This window comes from Haliotis asinina, chromosome 10, assembly GCF_037392515.1.
Source record: "Haliotis asinina isolate JCU_RB_2024 chromosome 10, JCU_Hal_asi_v2, whole genome shotgun sequence".
NCBI lineage: Eukaryota > Metazoa > Mollusca > Gastropoda > Lepetellida > Haliotidae > Haliotis > Haliotis asinina.
In genome coordinates, this window is record NC_090289.1 from 1,584,236 (window position 1) to 1,603,842 (window position 19,607).

The 19,607-nt window shown below is 40.5% G+C and overlaps 1 protein-coding gene across 7 annotated transcripts in view; it reads left to right on the forward strand.

Annotated features, from left to right (window-relative positions):
• Window positions 1–17,581, forward strand: part of LOC137299127 (band 3 anion transport protein-like) — a 112,387-nt gene extending 94,806 nt beyond the window's left edge. For all 7 annotated transcript variants that reach the window (XM_067831652.1, XM_067831650.1, XM_067831657.1 and 4 more), the window contains 9 exons: window positions 129–277; window positions 861–1,055; window positions 1,593–1,898; window positions 3,564–3,653; window positions 4,048–4,214; window positions 8,103–8,356; window positions 8,656–8,825; window positions 10,819–10,992; window positions 17,405–17,581. In XM_067831652.1, the coding sequence (XP_067687753.1) occupies window positions 129–277; window positions 861–1,055; window positions 1,593–1,898; window positions 3,564–3,653; window positions 4,048–4,214; window positions 8,103–8,356; window positions 8,656–8,825; window positions 10,819–10,992; window positions 17,405–17,482 (1,583 nt within the window). In that variant the 3' untranslated portion in view covers window positions 17,483–17,581. The remainder of the gene's footprint in view (window positions 1–128; window positions 278–860; window positions 1,056–1,592; window positions 1,899–3,563; window positions 3,654–4,047; window positions 4,215–8,102; window positions 8,357–8,655; window positions 8,826–10,818; window positions 10,993–17,404) is intronic.
• The last annotated feature ends 2,026 nt before the right edge of the window (window positions 17,582–19,607 follow it).

Consider the following 19,607-nt stretch of genomic DNA (forward strand, 5'->3'; position numbering starts at 1 on the left):
TACTGTCTATTGCAGTGTGAAACAACAAATTGTAGTCTCTTGACAAATCAAGTCGTCATTAAGGTAGCTGAAGTTCATTTGAAATCCGTTGTTATCTGCCAACAACTTGCCATCAATTGTTGTTGCAGGTGAGAAGACCAAAGGCTTGATGGGAGTGAGTGAGACGGTGGTGAGCACCTCGCTGTGCGGCATTGTGTTTGGCTTGTTTTGTGGGCAGCCGCTGCTAATTGTGGGCGCCACAGGCCCAGTGCTAGTGTTTGAACAATCACTGTATAAGGTAAAACTGGCACCTGTCAAACAAATACCTTTTAATGACAGTTTCTGTCAGAACCCAAATTTCCCAAGCCGGTTTGGATTATTTTTATTGTGTTTATGGAATTTGAGAGTTAAATAAAGTTGTATATTTCTCAATGCATTCCATGCAGGAATGTAATTAGTAACCCCTTCCTCCTTATTGTTCTAGTTCTTGTTGTCAGTGACATACAGTCCACCTCTATCTGGATGTATCATATGTGCCTTTAGCAAGGCCAAAAGAGAAACATTTTTTTTTAGTTTTAATTTGTAACTGTCGTTGCTGTAGGCTGTGTGAAGGCTGAGTATCTGTTTCTGTCATAACCATTTTAATTTCAAATATTCTGTCTCCAGTAGCAAATAGTTGCTTAACATGATTAAGCGAGCATGATTTCAGTCTACTGGAGATATTTAACTCAAAATACTTCAAGCCACCCATCCACTTAGTCAAACTATTAATTTCATTTGTCACATAAATCGATCTGTCATTTGTTTCCTGATGCCCAATATTTACTGTTCAGTGCAGTTTAGTTACAGTCAATCAAAGCAATCATGTTATCTACTTGCAGTTCTGTGACACCAATGACATCGAGTTTCTGTCGTTCCGGTCCTGGATTGGCATGTGGGTGTGCATCATCACCACAGTAACGGTGGCACTAGAAGGAAGCTTTCTCATTCGCTACGTCACACGTTTCACTGAAGAGATATTTGCCATTCTCATTTCGCTCATCTTCATCTATGAGGCTATCAAGAAACTTGATGAGGTGAGTATGGATGGCACAAGTTGAGCTTGATTTTTAGGAAATCCTGGATGAAGTGAGTAGGGATGCCACCAGTTGAGCGCCAGGTTTAGAAAATCCTGGATGAAGTGAGTGGCGATGGCACCAGGTGAGCTCAAGGTTTTCCTCATTCTTTGTTGCTGATTTTTTAGTGAATTAGCATCAACTAATTAAGCTTACTTATCTAGTCCATAGCTGTTGTTTAGGCAAATGGTACCAACATACTATGCTTGCAGGAGGCAAATAGCTGCACTGGTCATGTATCTAAGGAGTGTAGTCTCTTAGGACATTGACATTCAAGAACTTTTAATGATATTTATCACTATTAAAAATATTCCAAGCTTGCTTATCTTCAGTCCACCATTGTGAAGCATGAATATTGGTGAGTACACCTATATACAATGAACACAAACAACTCCTTTCTCCCAAACAAACTATTTCTAACATAACCTGACTTTTCCATGTCACTGTGCGTTATATTGTTGATGATGATGATGATGATGGTGATGATGTCTATTTCAGACTTTCACCTACCATCCCCTGAATGCTGTGTTCTGCCCCAATGACACGGAGCATGCCGTTGACAGTAGTCATTATCCTGACCTATACCGCAATATCACCAACTTCACTGACATCACCAACATCACCAGCACCAACAACACCAACAACAACAACAACAACACCAGTCCTGCACATGATTCTGATGACCACCATGAAAGGCGCAATGAACCAAACACTGCTCTCCTCACAACCATTTTGGTGCTCGGGACTTTCCTTATCGCCTATTTCCTGAGGATCTTCAGGAACAGCAAGTTCTTAGGCAGGAGTGTGAGTACACACATTGATGTAATCTCTGTAGTTGCAATCTGTATGTTGTCCTGATTTCAGGAGCCCAATACTGTTGAACATTTGTAGTTAGAGAGACACGATATATGAAGTATTGATCTTTTGCTGCCATCAGTTTTTTTTATTGACATCACTCTCTATTGTTGCCAATTTGTTGACATCTTGACATCACTTTGTATTGTTGACACCCTGTTGACGTTACTTTGTGTTGTTGACATCTTGTTGGCTTCACTTTGTTTTGTTGACATCTTGTTGGCATCACCTTGTATCATTGACATCACTTGTTGACATGCTGATGATATCACTTTGTGTTGTTAACATCTTATTGGCATCATTTTGTGTTGTTAACATCTTATTGGCATCATTTTGTGTTGTTGACATCACTTTGTGTTGTTGACACCCTGTTGACGTTACTTTGTGTTGTTGACATCACTTTGTGTTGTTGACATCACTTAGTGTTGTTGACATCACTTTGTATTGTTGACACCCTGTTGACGTTACTTTGTGTTGTTGACATCACTTTGTATTGTTGACACCCTGTTGACATCACTTTGTGTTGTTGACATCACTTTGTATTGTTGACACCCTGTTGACGTTACTTTGTATTGTTGACACCCTGTTGACGTTACTTTGTGTTGTTGACACCCTGTTGACGTTACTTTGTGTTGTTGACATCATTTTGTGTTGTTGACATCACTTTGTGTTGTTGACATCACTTTGTATTGTTGACACCCTGTTGACGTTACTTTGTGTTGTTGACATCTTGTTGGCTTCACTTTGTTTTGTTGACATCTTGTTGGCATCACCTTGTATCATTGACATCACTTGTTGACATGCTGATGATATCACTTTGTGTTGTTAACATCTTATTGGCATCACTTTGTGTTGTTGACATCACTTTGTGTTGTTAACATCTTATTGGCATCACTTTGTGTTGTTGACATCACTTTGTGTTGTTGACATCTTGTTGGCATCACTTTGTGTTGTTGACATCTTGTTGGCATCACTTTGTGTTGTTGACATCACTTTGTGTTGTTGACATCTTGTTGACATCACTTTGTGTTGTTGACATCTTGTTGACATCACTTTGTGTTGTTAACATCTTGTTGGCATCACTTTGTGTTGTTGACATCACTTTGTGTTGTTGACATCTTGTTGACATCACTTTGTGTTGTTGACATCTTGTTGGCATCACTTTGTATTGTTGACACCCTGTTGACATCACTTTGTATTGTTGACACCCTGTTGACGTTACTTTGTGTTGTTGACATCTTGTTGGCTTCACTTTGTTTTGTTGACATCTTGTTGGCATCACCTTGTATCATTGACATCACTTGTTGACATGCTGATGATATCATTTTGTGTTGTTAACATCTTATTGGCATCACTTTGTGTTGTTGACATCACTTTGTGTTGTTGACATCACTTTGTGTTGTTAACATCTTATTGGCATCATTTTGTGTTGTTGACATCACTTTGTGTTGTTGACAACACTTTGTATTGTTAACATCTTATTGGCATCATTTTGTGTTGTTGACATGTTATTGGAATCACAGTTTTTCCATCTTTATGTTTGTAGTCAATAATTAAGTTCCATGTGTGGTGTTGTGTTTGTTGGGGTTGTAGTGGTCATTACTTTTGCTGCAGGCTCGTCGTGCCCTTGGAGATTTTGGAATCCTGATTGCCCTTGTCCTTATGGTCCTGCTTGATTACTCGCTTAAAGACACCTACACTCAGGTCAGTAGCATCCTGTCTTATGTGGTTCCTTGATGTGGATACTTGAGTTCCCCATACTTGCAGTCTTGGTAGTGGTGTGCATTATGGAACATCTGTCCACCTGTACAACGTGTGTGTCCCTGGTGGAGATTCTGGGGGTACATCACTCACCCTGTACATCATATTTCTGTCCTGGTTGGGGATTCTGGGCACGTAAGTTACCCTGTACACCATGCTTCTGTCCTGAGTGGGGATTCTGGGGCAGGTCAGACACCTTCTCAATACCAGCAACCTCATTATAATCTCTAGCTAGAATGATTCATCCATGCCATAGATAATTTTCAGTGTTGGCTTTGTATCATGATGAGATTCATTGTAGTTATACGTTGACTCAGTTTTTCCATGAATGTTGCAGAAACTAGAAATCCAAGATTCTCTCAGTCCCACATCCAAGAAGCGGTATGGCTGGTTTGTCAATCCGATGGGGAGCAAAAATAATATTGAAATATGGATGGTGTTTGCAGCCATAATCCCTGCCTTCCTTATCTTCATCTTGCTTTTCATGGAGATACAGCTGACAGAGTGAGTCAAAACTGCACAAAGGCTACACACAGACTGTTCACAGACTTGTGATGCTGACCTTTTAATGGTTGTGACCTTGAAATCTAAAAAATTTAGGACTCATAGATATATTTTGAATCTGAACATGAATTGAATCTCAAGACTGTGTCGAGTTCTGTCAGTTTGGTTGAAATCGCTTTTATTCTGTTAAATAAGTCATTACTCATTTTTAATGTTTTAAGTCTCTTTATAGTGTTAATTTTCTGAAACTGTGTAAGGTTTGAACAACCTGCACTCTGTACAATCTGAAAATCTGCGGTTAGTCTTTAGGTGGTGTGTGATACATATGCAGGAACATAAAACGAATATATTTTTCCTTTTCCCAACTCATGCTTATTGTGTTTATCTCCTCCCTTTGTGTGAAGGGAGTTGGACTCTTGAAATCCCTTCAGGTTCCATTCTATTTGAAGCAGATATACAATACACTCACCTATCGAGGGCCTCCCTTGCCCGCCAATATGGTCACATGACCAGCCATGCTTGTCAGTCTCTCCTTCATCACCCGACGAGGACGTCTGGAGGCACTGGTTTTGGAGGCACTTTTTTGCTTTATTTCGGTCCTATAATTGTGTCATATTGGGTTTGGGGATTGTAATTATTATCATCATTATGTAAAATTATTGCTGCAGCTTATAAATTTTCTTATACGTTTTCTTCAACTTTGACTTGTCATCTAAGTCTTCAACTACTAGACCTGCTCTGAAACAACACTCCCTCATCGATGAGATAGTCCTCCTGACGAATGTCATATCTACAATGAACCTCCACTTCTACTTCCTGAGGTACAGATTGTGAGCTCAACTATGTCGACAACTATGCTTCATCCTTCAGAGAGTCTACGATCTACACAGACATCTACAGCGCCTACACTCTACACGTCAGGTGCTTCTGAAAATCAACTGCCACTGCTTGCACCTCAGTCACTGGACACTGGCCTCTTCATGCAACAGTTCACCACTCACCTGATGAACCCGAACGGAAACGCCAATCAGCCACTACTACTACAGTCACCCTTCATGATGGTTCACCGACTGCATTAGGTAAGTCAGATGAAGAGGAAGCATCGTATGCATGCCTTCATCCACGGAAACCATCGCCATCCACTGCATCTTCATGCGACTCGCCAAGTGACCACACTCATGGATCTCTTTACAGCAGCTAGTGTTCTCTATCTACATCCCCCATTTATTGAAGATGTCATCGTTTGTTGTCTCCATTGGATACCGATTCTCGCAGGCATGAGTGTAGGCACTTATGGAATATTAGTCGTGGATTCATAAAGTCAGGAGGACTATGATGACACTGCATGGACATCGGCTGACACAAGCGAATGCACTCGCTGAAGGATGGCTTTAGAAGTCATTGATCTCCATTACCGGAGGAAGCCTTCTTCTCAGACTGAGATTACATCGCGGATCACAATTGGCTGTCAAAGGATTCCAAAAAAGCTCAGACCTGTAAGATGAATTAGGAGGACATCAACACTCAGACATTTCCACCGATTGTGCCAATATCTACCCTCCCTGAAACTTTGTCTGCAGCCTTTCAGACCGAGACTAAGTATCAGCAACAACACATTACGGCCTTCAACACCCATTGATTCCCTCTATATCATATGGGACACTTCATGAAAGCGCCAGAAGTAGACAAGACATATAAGCTCATCAGTGAGACAGCAACAAATCCTTTTAAGTGGAGGATAAGAGACTGGCACAACTGGATACAACCACTCGGTGTACCTTCTTCGGACTCCCATGGTCCAGGGCTGTCAATGAGGCTCTAATCTCCAAGTTCAGCAAATGAGAATGAAGAAGAAAGGATGATCCTCTCTGTACTTACTACTCTGAAAAAAGAATGAACAATTCATTTCAGCCGCGACATCTGCGTGATTGAATGTGCTACACCAACAAGGTCTGCTATCAGCGTCTGCTTGGGGCAACAGCTTTACTAAACCTTTGTATAGAGTTCCCTGGTCAGCTTCTACGATATTCGAGGACAGAATTGAGGATGTCGCTAAATCCATCACTAAGACTCAAGGGAAGTAAATTAAATGATGATAAAGTCCATCAACACTTTGACTTCTGTCCTTCAGCAGACTTCTCAGTGTTACTCCAACAAGTAAAAATTCTCCGGGGTCCAAGGAGCAAGAGACAAGAAATACAACACCCACGGCAGCAAGGGCTCTTGTTGTCGCTCCACTGGAGGAAACAGGCACTCTTATGGAATAGGATATCTGGCCAGTGGCACTAAAGGAGAAGTGCTGAAGATCAGGTTCAGAACGACTGGAGTATTCTACCCCCAGTCGTTACTGTACCTTCACAAGTAGGTGGACGTCTATAACGCTACTGGAAGAATTGGTGATTTCATCATGAGTATCCTACAAGATTCCACTACAGGTGGTACCGCCCCTCACAAGAGACCCAGTGCTCTTTGTGTATGCCAGAGATCTCAAGTTAGCTGAAACCTCATCATCTCTACTGGAGAAAGGCGCATTCAGCGATCTACTCCAGTCATCGTGAGATTGTACATCTAGGACTGAGATGGGATTTTATCGCTTAAAATCAACTGCCTGGAGAACCGCATTATGTACAGTCCTTGGGCCACATGATACACAGGATTGATATTTATGCCCAGTCAGAAATTTAATAATATATATCCAACATACCAAGACGAGGCGACAACATTTCAAGTTCCTATTTATCCCATTATCAGCTGTGACACTATGGAAGTATCCTGCAACACTGTCTCAGTATAGATGAGAGCTATTATGCTGAGGGCCTACAAAGCAACAGGACTCAAACCTCCACGAGCAACCAGTCCCCATGAAGTGAGAGCCTTGGCGTCAACATTCACTCTATATGGAAACTGCTCACTAGTAGCGATAATGGAGGGCTGCTTTTGGAAATCATACACAGTGTTTGCCATCTATTGCCTACGGGACATTGCCATGGCGGCAGTCACTGGCATTCATTCACTGGCCACTTGTCGCACAACAACTAACGGTTCCACAAAGGTGCTGAGTTTCACTCACCCTTTTATTATGTGACTTGTTGAGACCAACACGCTCCACGGAGGATAATGGTTGAGAGTCCATGTGCATGTCTGGAACAGGCTAGCATGAGTGATTATGACCCTGTACTCATAATGAAGATACTTGTATGTGAAGAAGTGTTGTGAATGGTCTTGATGGAAACCTTGACATACATTTGCACTAGACACTAGCAGGATGCTAGCTGATCTATATATCATCACGTTCCAGTCAACAACAAGGCAAGTTTGATTGTATATGATCCCCACCATGTCACAGATGAATATTGGAAGAACAGCACTGAACTATTACCGTTATAGTTCCTGAAAGAGGAAAGTACTGGACGTACTTATATGACGGTCAACAGAATCCAGCAGGGCCTGACCCAGCGCCATTTCCGTTGGATTCTGTAAGCATGATAAGCATAGAATTCTGAATAGAATTGATATTTCATGCTTATCCTGACTGATGGAGTCAAGCCCTTTCAACCGCCCCGCGTCGGCATGCTGAATTCACAGTAATTCTTGTTTCAGCATGTAAGATTCAGAGAGAGTTGCAAGCACGGCTGGTCATGTGACCATATTGGCGGGAAAGGGAGTCTCTAGATGGGTGAATGTATTGTACATCTGTTTCAATCATAAAATGGAACTTGAAGGGATTTCAAGTGTTCCACTATCTTCGCATATAGGGAAGAGATAAGCATGAGTCAGGTAAGTATGAAATATCAACTTTATTAATAAAATTCCATTTCTGTATACCTGTGCAAGTTACTCATCTCGTTTAGAAATTAAACAGTTTTCACACATTGTTCACAATTTTAGGGTCATCCTTAATAAGAAAGACCGAAAACTGAGGAAGGGGAGTGGCTTCCATTTGGATCAGTTTCTCATGGGTGTGCTAACATTTGTGTGCGGCCTGCTCGGCCTGCCTTGGATGTGCGCTGCCACAGTTCGCACCGTCGCTCATACATCCGCCCTAAGTGTCTTCTCCAGCACCCACGCCCCAGGAGAGAAGCCCAAGCTGCTGTATGTCATTGAGCAGAGACTTACCAATGTCATGGTCAGCTTACTTATAGGTGAGTGGAAGGTTATAGATGTTTTCAGTTTTACTGGGATTACTGTAGACCTGAAATAGCACTTGGGTACAGTACATATGCATCTGTGTCCTGTCATCTTTGTTCTTCTCTTGTTTCATGGTGACAGGCAGAAAAGGGGTTGATTCAAGTGATTAATCGTGAAAAGGCCAAAAAGATAAAAATGTCTGAAAAATACCTGCAATCTCTATACTTGTTTGTGCAAATTCTAATTAATGAATTTGTATTGATGTATGTGGGTTTTGATGGGTTCTCACTGTTCCTATGTTCCATGATCACAGGTGTTACCCTGTTCATGGGACCCCTGCTACGAGCTATCCCTGTGGCCGTCCTCTTTGGGGTGTTCCTTTATTTAGGGGTGTCCTCACTCAATGGCGTGCAGTTCTTCCAGAGGATCAAACTGCTCTTCATGCCAGTCAAGCATCACCCAGAGTTTGGTTTTGTGCGCAGGGTGAGTATGTCTGGATATTTGTAGTGATTTTCATGTTTTTGAAGGAAGTGAATAGTAGAAGCAGAGTTTTGTGATGTTAGCTTTTGGGCGGGCACTCTATAATTGTGACTTGTTTTGTATTGCTGTGTATTCTCGGTGTGTACTCAGTGATATAGACTGATGTTTTAACTATTGTTGTGTTCTGGGGTGTACTCAGTGATGACTGATGGTTTAACTGTTGTGTTCTAGGTGTGTACTGAGTGATATAGACTGATGGTTTAACTGTTACTATGTTCTAGGGGTGCACTCAGTGATACAGACTGATGGTTTTACTATTGGTGTGTTCTCGAAGTGTACTCACAGTGATAAAGATGGATGGTTTAACTATTGTTGTGTTTTCGAGGTATATTCAGTGACATAGACTGATGGTTTAACTATTGTTGTGTTCTAGATGTGTACTGAGTGATATAGACTGACGGTTTAACTGTTGTGTTCTCGGTGTGTTCTCAGTGATATAGACTGATGGTTTTACTGTTGGTGTGTTCTTGAAGGGTGTGCTCAGTGAAATAGACTGATGGTTTAACTGTTGTTGTGTTCTAGGTGTGTACTGAGTGATATAGACTGATGGTTTAACTAATGCTGTTCTAGGGGTGTACTCAGTGATACAGACTGATGGTTTTACTATTGGTGTGTTCTCGAAGTGTACTCACAGTGATAAAGATGGATGGTTTAACTATTGTTGTGTTTTCGAGGTGTATTCAGTGACATAGACTGATGGTTTAACTATTGTTGTGTTCTAGATGTGTACTGAGTGATATAGACTGACGGTTTAACTGTTGTGTTCTCGGTGTGTTCTCAGTGATATAGACTGATGGTTTTACTGTTGGTGTGTTCTTGAAGGGTGTGCTCAGTGAAATAGACTGATGGTTTAACTGTTGTTGTGTTCTAGGTGTGTACTGAGTGATATAGACTGATGGTTTAACTAATGCTGTTCTAGGTGTGTTCTCAGTGATATAGACTGATCAGTGACATAGACTGATGGTTTAACTATTGTTGTGCTCTAGATGAGTACTGAGTGATATAGACTGATGGTTTAACTGTTGTTGTGTTCTAGGTGTGTACTCAGTGATACAGACTGATGGTTTAACTAATGCTGTGTTCTAGGTGTATCCTCAGTGATACAGACTGATGGTTTAACTAATGCTGTGTTCTAGGTGTTTTCTCAGTGATATAGACTGATGGTTTAACTAATGCTGTGTTCTAGGTGTTTTCTCAGTTACATAGACTGATGGTTTAACTAATGCTGTGTTCTAGGTGTTTTCTCAGTTACATAGACTGATGGTTTAACTAATGCTGTGTTCTAGGTGTGTTCTCAGTTACATAGACTGATGGTTTAACTAATGCTGTGTTCTAGGTGTGTCCTCAGTGATACAGACTGATGGTTTAACTAATGCTGTGTTCTAGGTGTGTCCTCAGTGATATGGACTGATGGTTTAACTAATGCTGTGTTCTAGGTGTTTTCTCAGTGATATAGACTGATGGTTTAACGAATGCTGTGTTCTAGGTGTTTTCTCAGTTACATAGACTGATGGTTTAACTAATGCTGTGTTCTAGGTGTTTTCTCAGTTACATAGACTGATGGTTTAACTAATGCTGTGTTCTAGGTGTGTTCTCAGTTACATAGACTGATGGTTTAACTAATGCTGTGTTCTAGGTGTGTTCTCAGTGATATCGACTGACGGTTTAACTAATGCTGTGTTCTAGGTGTGTTCTCAGTTACATAGACTGATGGTTTAACTAATGCTGTGTTCTAGGTGTGTTCTCAGTGATACAGACTGATGGTTTAACTAATGCTGTGTTCTAGGTGTGTCCTCAGTGATATGGACTGATGGTTTAACTAATGCTGTGTTCTAGGTGTTTTCTCAGTGATATAGACTGATGGTGTAACTAATGTTGTGTTCTAGGTGTTTTCTCAGTTACATAGACTGATGGTTTAACTAATGCTGTGTTCTAGGTGCGGACCCTGAAGATGCACATCTTCACTGTTATCCAGCTGGTTTGTCTGGTCATCCTGTGGGTCATCAAGTCCACGCAAGGTGCCCTCGCCTTCCCATTCGTACTCTTGTTGCTGATACCGCTGCGTCTTCAGATCATGAGCCGTTTCTTCAACAAACAGGAGCTACACGAGGTATCCCTCATCATGGCTTCTTCCGGGACACTCAGTAATGAGTCACTGTTTAAACTTGATTGCATATATCTGAATATAGCCTTCTCACACAAAACGTATGTTTGAATACATTACTAGCCTTCATGTTGATCCATGAAATGAGCAAGAACTGAGTACAAGTACATAGGAACTACCTCTCATTTGAGCTACGTCACAAATGAACTACAAGGATTAATTAGGGATTAATTACCTGAGTAGAGGCACCCCCATGGCATGTAATGGGCACAGCCTGTCGGGTTTTCCTAAATGCTTAAAATTACTACTGTAGAGTAGCTTGATATAGCCTAATTTACCAGTATCTTATGTTGTGGTAAGGGCAATGTAACAACCAGAAAGTGAGCGACTTAAGAGAGAAGGGTATAAACTGCCACAAGATCAAAACTTCAAAAGGATTATTACTTTGACTGGTGATGTCTTATAGTTCTTCATTCCCTCCTACATTGAGATTTTCTGAAGACAAAAATCCGTACAACCCACTGGTAAATTGTCCATATAGTTTTAAATACAGATTATTGAGAAAATCATCACAGCAAAGACATAAGTCCTACATTTTACCAATGTTCTTTACTTCCTTACTACTTACTGTATTTGTCCTAATTGTTCCTACATCAGATATCACAGGTATTTTTATGTTCAATGATATAATCTAAATTCTAATTTAAATGGAAATCCAAACAAAACTAAACTTACAAATTCTTTTATTCTAAAATCAGTCCATACTTTTAAAATAATTTTGCTCACACTCATCTATATTTTATCTCTATCTCTAAATGTTATGCATATAAGTTTGTATTGGGATGTAACGTGAGCGTGAAAGATGCATGTTAATGAGTCTCAAAAATATGAATGATATATTTGTTTTCTTTTGGGCAAATCCATTAACCAGACGCAGGTTGCATGTAGTTATTGTATGCACTGGACCATAACATGTTGTTTTAAGCTGTAGTTCTCATGTGAAGACACCGAATTTACAAACAAGTTGCCCTCAAGTGTGGAAAGATGTTCAGTGTGTCATCCAACAGCTGTAGGACCATGTGGTAGCCCAGTGGTTAAAACATTGGCTCAACATGATGAAATCATGTGTTCAGTTCCCCACAATGGCAGAATATGAGAAGCCCATATCTAGTGTCCTCTGCCATAATATTTCTCGAATACGACTAAAAGCAGCATAAAAACATGCTCACTCATTCCCACATTTGTAGGAACTACCAGTGTATGCAATAAGCCAAAACCCCATCAGAACTGGTAGCTTAATGTTAGTAGCCTGAAATGGTTTTAACCAGACCAGACACCATGATACTGTCTAATTTACTCAGAGGTATGGAACATTGAAAATTTTTACCAGACCATTTTACTGCCCAGCTCTAAATTCAGAAATCCAGCCCATCTGGGGCCGTCAGGCAGGCTGTATTTCATACACTGGTACTATAATGTTATTGTAGGTCACGGTGACGGAACAGATTTTATGGATGATCAACTTCTTTATTTTCACAATAGCAATGTTTCGGTATGGATTCTTGTACCGTTTTCAAGGCTATGGGATGTTACAGTTACAGTTTATGGGGGTTTAACGTCTGCTTTTAACATAATATATCCAATATCGCCGACGGGGTAGGTGGGGGTAGAGATAATAATGAATACTAAGAATAGATTAAACCACCTACCCAAAAAAAAATGGTAAATGAAAGGGATAAACCTATGTAATTTGGAAGGAACCATAATGGTTGAATGCCGAAAGGAAGGATGGGGGTAGGGTAATTAGCTTGTTGGTAAGAGATGTAGAAAGATTGGTAGAGTGGGTATGAAGGGGGGGTGGGGGGGAAGCGGTAAGGCTAGAGCCTGTTGTTGTTAAAATTGAATAATGATTAAGAAATGGTGTACTGGGTAGGAAAGAGGGGTGGAGTAAGTATAAAATATGTTTTTGTTATGATGGAGTGACAAAAGATAAAATGGGTGTTGGGATAAAAATGAAGGTGATTATGTACAATGGTTGTAGGGGGTTGTGGTTGGATGCTAGCTGTGATGTGCTATGATTTATACATGGTGGTTGTTGGATAAAATATATTTTTGGTTGTGTAGGTATAGGTGTTATGTGATAAAATGTTTGTTAAAATAGAGGTTTATGTAGATTAAAACGTTAAAAGGCTGTTTATTTACAAAGCTTCGGGAGGGGATAACTGTGAGCTAACTGTAGGCTGGAGGGAGAGCGTGTAGCCAGGTGCGGACATCGGACAAGACAACCGTGCACCGGCTTGTGGGACCGTTAGGTGAGGCGGACGAGCTGTAAGGAAAATGGCAGCCGTGACTTATAAAGTTGTGGCGGAGAGAGCTTGTGGATTATATTTTATGTGTTATGTTAGAATTTAGAATGAAAGTGGCTATGGCATAAAAGATAAGTTTTGGGTTTGAGGGGTTGAATAGGAGGTGAACATTGTTGTGGAATTTAAGGGGTATAGAGCTGTGGAGGTGGGTGATGTTGGTTTGTTGTTGTTTACATTCTGTGAATATGTGTTTTATTGTTTCTGGTGTTTTGCAGTGTGGGCAAAGTCCATCTGGGTGTCTGTTTTGTCTGAATAGGTTGTGGTTGAAGTTGGTGTTGCCTGTGATAAGTCGTGTGATGAGGGTGTCTGTGTGGGGGGTGTTGGAGAATGTAGGTGTTTTGGTAATGGGTTGTGTGATGATGGATTTGACCCAGATGGACTTGCTTGTGTTTATGTTTTGTGTGTAGTTCAGTGTGGATGTGTTTGTTTTGATTAGTTGTTTGATTTCTGTTTTGGAGGTGTGGAATGGGATGTGTGGGGATGGGTGAGTGGTTGCTAATTTTGCTGTTAAGTCTGCTGTGTTGTTGCCTTTGTTGTGTGTATGTGCAGGTATCCAAAGTAGAGTGATATTTTTGTTATGTTTGTGTAGCTTGCTGATTTGTAATGTGATTTGGTGGATAAGGTCAGGTCGGGATTTAGAGTATTTATTTTGAAGTTGTTTTACTGCTGAGAGGGAGTCGGAGATAATAAGGAAATGGGTGGCTGGGAGGGTGGGGATAGTGTGAAGGGCTGTGAGTATGGCTAGTAATTCTGCAGTTGTGGTGTTTATATGGTTTGTGAGGTGAAAGTTTGTGGTGATTGTGGGGGATGTTTGTACGTGTATGCCTATTCCTACTGTTTTGTTTGGTGAGATGGATGCGTCTGTGTATATGTGTGTGTGGTTGGGATAGCGAGTGTCTAAGTGGGTTTGGATGATATTTCTTTGGGAGTGAATGTCAGGTATTGTAGGGGAGTTGAGTATAATAGATTCTAATGTGGTGTCTGTGGTGGGTGGTGGTTTGTTGTGGATGTAACTTGCTATGGGAGGTGTGTGCTGTATTGTGTCTAGTTGTTGAGCATGTAGCAGACTGGTGAGGTGTGAGTAGAATGCTGCTATATTTTTGTTGTTTTTGAATTTTTTTAAGGTGGATTTTTTTATGTTGGTGCATTTGTATTTGATAATATTGTAAATGGGGTTGTGTTGGGCCCCAGCCCAGTAATTGAGTGTGGTTTGGTTTATTCGTGTACTGATTGAAGGGATGCCTGTGAGTAAGAGTAGTGTAGATAGGGGGGTGCCTGTCCTGACCCCTAGGGCCAGTTTGAGGGCTTTATACTGGATAGAATTTAGTTTTTGGAGGTTGGTGGGAGAGAGGGAGTGCAGTACTGGAGCGGCGTAGTCCAGTTTTGACTGTATAAGACAATGGTATATGTTGATTAGTGTTTGTTTGTCAGCTCCCCATATGGTGCCTGGAATACATTTCATTAAATTTAGGTCTTTTTGACAATTGTTGACCAGGTTATTAATATGGGGAGTCCATGTTAGGTGTTTGTCAAACGTTACTTCTAGAAATTTTGCTTCCTTTTCGAAATTGATTTTTTGATTGTTTGAGTGTAGTTTGGGTGTATAATTTTGCATATGCTGTTTTTTTTAATAAGATGCCCACGTTTTTTTTTAACATTAAAATGGAACTCGCACTTATGGGCCCAATTTTGAAGGTGATTTAGCATGCGCTGGGCTTTAATGGTGGCTTGAATGACTGACGTGGAAGAAATCCAAAATGAAATATCATCTGCAAATTTAGCGGTTGTAATTTCTGGCCATTTTTCAGGGAAAATGTCATTGATCATGAAGTTAAAAAGGGTTGGTGATAGGATACTGCCCTGGGGGGTGCCATTTTCTACGGGATATGGGTCCGAAAGGGTGTTGTGAGTTTTGACTATTATTTGTCTCTCTTTAAGGAAATTGTGAATGAAATTTAGAATGTTTCCGTGTATGGCATTTTCGTGAAGTTTTTGATGAGGCCATTGTGCCAAACCATGTTGAAAGCTTTACTGAAATCTATGAAGATGGCCAATGTGTATTGTTTCTGTGCTTGTGCGACCCTAACATCATTCTCCAAATGCAAAATATGATCTAAAGTTTGTCGATTTGGAGTGAAGCCACTCTGGTCCTGCTTTATAAGTTGGTGGGATTGGATATGATGTTTTAACCTATTGTTAACTATTGTTTCTAGAGTTTTGCAGAGATGAGAACTTAGTGAGATTGGCCGAAAGGAGTCTGGGGAGTTTGCAGGTTTCTGGTAGGGTCCCTAGGGTCCACATTTTGTTAAATAGTGTTAGGGTAAGGGAGAGCATATTGGGTGGAAGTTTGTTTATGATTGTGTAGGTGATGTGATCCGGACCCGGGGCTGAGGCTGTTTTTTTTTGTGTTTAAGTGCTGTTTTAAGTTCATGAATGTTTATTGGTTTATTATAGGGTAGATGTGTGTGGGGTGGTTTAGGAGTGAAGGGGTGATGGTTTGTGATTTGTTGTTGGAAGGTGGGTGGGTAATTGGTGGAGCTGCTTGTGTCCGAAAAGTGGGCTGCCATGGCATTTGCTTTTTGTTTGTTTGTGGGGTGGTATGGAAGGTTAGATTGAATGAGTTTTTTTTAACTTCCCTGTATAGCTTTAAATTTATTCCACAATTTTCCAGAATTAGATGAGTCGAGCCTAAGGGATAAACAAAATTTTCTCCAATGGTTTATTTTGGCAGTGTTGAGTTGGGTGCAGAGTTTGTGGAATTTGGTCCACTCTGCTTTTTTGAGATTGTATTTTGTTTCTGTGGGTGGTGTTGATCACTGCCCCAGGTGTCTTGGTGTGCCTCCCATAGGCAAGCTTTTGCCAGGGTTGGTGTTGTTATTGTTAGGTCAATGGCAGATGGTAGCTGGAAATGCGATAAGTCAATTCTGGTTGGTTGATTGTCGTTAAGGGTGATTAGGTTGTGGTTGTCTAGCCAGTAGAGTTGTGACGATTAATCGATATGCAAGTTATCACGATTCAAGAGCTGCACGATGCGATACATCGGTATGGATGTCGTGTATCGATTCAACACGATACTTACATACTTAGCAGTCTACGAAAACACCGTCTCCCCTTCTATTTAGATTTTCGTGGAAAATATTGCCATGGATATGCTCCGACTGAGATAATTTTCACAAATTTATTTTGTTATCTGTGCAAAAAAGCCAGTTGTGCCAATGTTGATCCCTGCTGTTCCATTTTTTGGGAAAACACTACTTTACTGACACATGCTAAACATTTTTATTAAAATGTCTTTCATGATGACATGTTTTATTTTTCTTGGGAGAAGAATACCTTCCCTGCAATGATAACATAACAGCACATTATTTCCAGTACTTTTATTTTTCTGTATACAAGGACAAAATATCGTGATACGTATCGTATCGTATGTATCGGACTACCAGTATTGTGATACATATCGTATCATGGCATGGGCGTATCGTCACAAGTCCATTACTGCAGGTATAGGGTTTGGTGCCCCATGATGGATGGTGGGCATTGAAGTCTCTGAGGATAAAGGTGTTAGGGGTATTAATTGGTCTCCTGAACGCTGTAATCCCCCACCAACTGCAACTCTAGTTATATCCTTTGATGTTTTTGTTATCTCATCTCCTCAATTATGTTGTTGTTATTGTTAATCTCCTCAGCAATATCTCATGTACCTGTATATAAACTGTTACACCTTGTCCTCCCATATGCTTGAAAACGGTATAAGAATCCATACCGAAACGTCGCTATTGTGAAAGTAAAGAAGTTGACCATCCATAATATTTGTTCTGTCACCTTCAGCTCAGCAACTTCTAAAATGCCTCTAAAACAGTATATTGTAGGTCATGTTGTGAGAAGTCCTATCTTACATCACGGGTCACTGTAGTATTACAGGGGAGGGTTCTATCAGTAAGGATACAAGTTTTTTCCTGATGTCTCTCACCCTCACACTCAGGTTCACTCTGCTTACTGACTCAATGTGAACTTGTCTGCCAGCACATCACTGTTCTCTCTTATACTTCCAGTTGGATAAAGAAGAGGACGAGTCTGATGATGATGAGGATGAACCTGACTTTTACGACCAGGTCCACATGCCAATATAAGAGAACGTCTTGTATCCATCCAAGCAATACCAAAACATTGCAGCTGGAGTAGAATCTCCTGGATTACTCCATCCAAAAATCAAATATAAAACTTCCCTTCCAGCCTTCATCATACAAAACCTTTTCCATGCCAGGTTTCTCTACTGTGATCGTCCAATGTGACATCAGCTGCCAACACAAGCTGTCATTGAAACGGATATATACTATAACTGGTATTTAAAACACCAATATGTTGTGTGAAAGTAAGGAACTCAAATTTGACATGATAATGTCGGGAAGCCCATGGCCAACACTTCCTGAAGGCCTGACACATGTGTACAACATACCAAAACCATCCTTCCAGGAACCTTTGGTTCAGTTTGTCTCAAGGCTCTACCGCTAATTTGTGAAGGATGTATCATCTTAAAGACACTAAGTGTTGGCATGTCCAGCAAGACTGACTGAAGATTCAGATACTCACAATGTGTGTGGAATCTCTGTAAGAAGGAGTACTTGGAAATCATTGTATGTTGATGATTTCAGTTTGGTCCTGTTCCTGGATGAATTCTTTCCATCAGTGGATTTTACGCTAGCAAATGGCATGGCTGCGTTATAAATGGTGCTAATTTTCTTAGTGGAAACTAATTCTTTGATAATTTGCTTCCTGTTGCAGTGGCCTTTCGGGTTTGACAGCTTTAACTGATTCAAATTTCAAGTTTTGTTCTGTCCATGTTAATGTGTGGGTTCAATTTTCATATATGACAAAACAACCTTTAACATTGATGAAAGATCCTATTTATATATGAATGTTTATGATGACTATTTATTTTTCTTTCCATATTTAAACAAATATATTGTTATTGTTATTGATTACTGTCAGTTGAGGAAACAATAAGTGCTTTATATATGTGTTGGTGGATGGATGGCTGTTGCATTCTGGGACATCACAACGTCAGTGTATGGACCTGATAAAAGAATCCCAGATGACAGCCCAAAACTTATCTGGGGTCAAGTCAAGTTGAATGGAGAAAATGTATTTGCCTTGTGACTGCTTAATATCGCTGTACAGAGGACTGTGATGGGCTCTCAATTCTACACCATAGCTGGACGTCTGTGTTTGTCATTGCCCTGGTTCATTTGTACTCATGAAAACACTGACAGCAATTGGTGTGTTTTTGTATATGATTAGGTACTGTTAATGTTGTGTTTTGAGGAGTGTGAGAGGTAGATGATACAAGGAGTCTGTCCGAACTCAGCTTTAAGAGTACCAGTTGAGGAGAGCCTAGAATCTGTGGTAATGCCTGATAATAGGGCACTGAACAATGTTGTGGCAACCATGGATGTGTGGAGCTTTACACATGTAAATAGTTTCCGTTTTAATTTGTGCTCATTTGACAAGATGTGTTTGTGTCTTCAGTTTGAACATAGCATTATAGTCAGAGAGACAATGCCTGCCTTTTTTGTATGACAAGAGGCTCTTCTGCCGCTGTGTTGTAGGGCAAGAGAGACAACTACCTGCCTGTTGTAGGACTAGATGCACCATCATGTGACAGTTATTTTGCTTGAAGGGACAACAAAATAGCAAATAACTGAAGTGTGTGCCTCATAGCCAGATAAAGCAAGTTACTGGTGTGACATAAAAATGTTTGCAGGTGCTTGCTCAACCAATCAACAATATGCTTGATTGTGACAGCGAGTGTGAGAAAGGGACTACATTATTTGTTTTATGTACACTTGGACTCCCTGTGGTGGATTGTGACACTGTTGTGCATGTGGAGGGTCTGTGGTGCTTGTGGGCAGTTAGAATGAAACCTTGTGGACACTCCATGGTATATGTTGTAATGAACAGTGTGACAGTGTACGTACAGACACAGTCATGCATCACCTGGGAGTCTACTTTTATACTTACGTACATGGCTGAAAGATGTAGATGATGAACGAGTGACTTATAGAGCATTTTAGTCATCATCATCATCATCATCATCATCATCATCATCATCATCATTTACATCATCATCAATTCATATATTTCTTAGCATAAAGCAGTGAGTAAAGTATGTTGATTTTAAATCAGCGCCACCTCTGGATGGAGAATGTAAGTATTGTGTAAAATATGTCAAGAATTCATGCTGGGGTGTTGAAACTC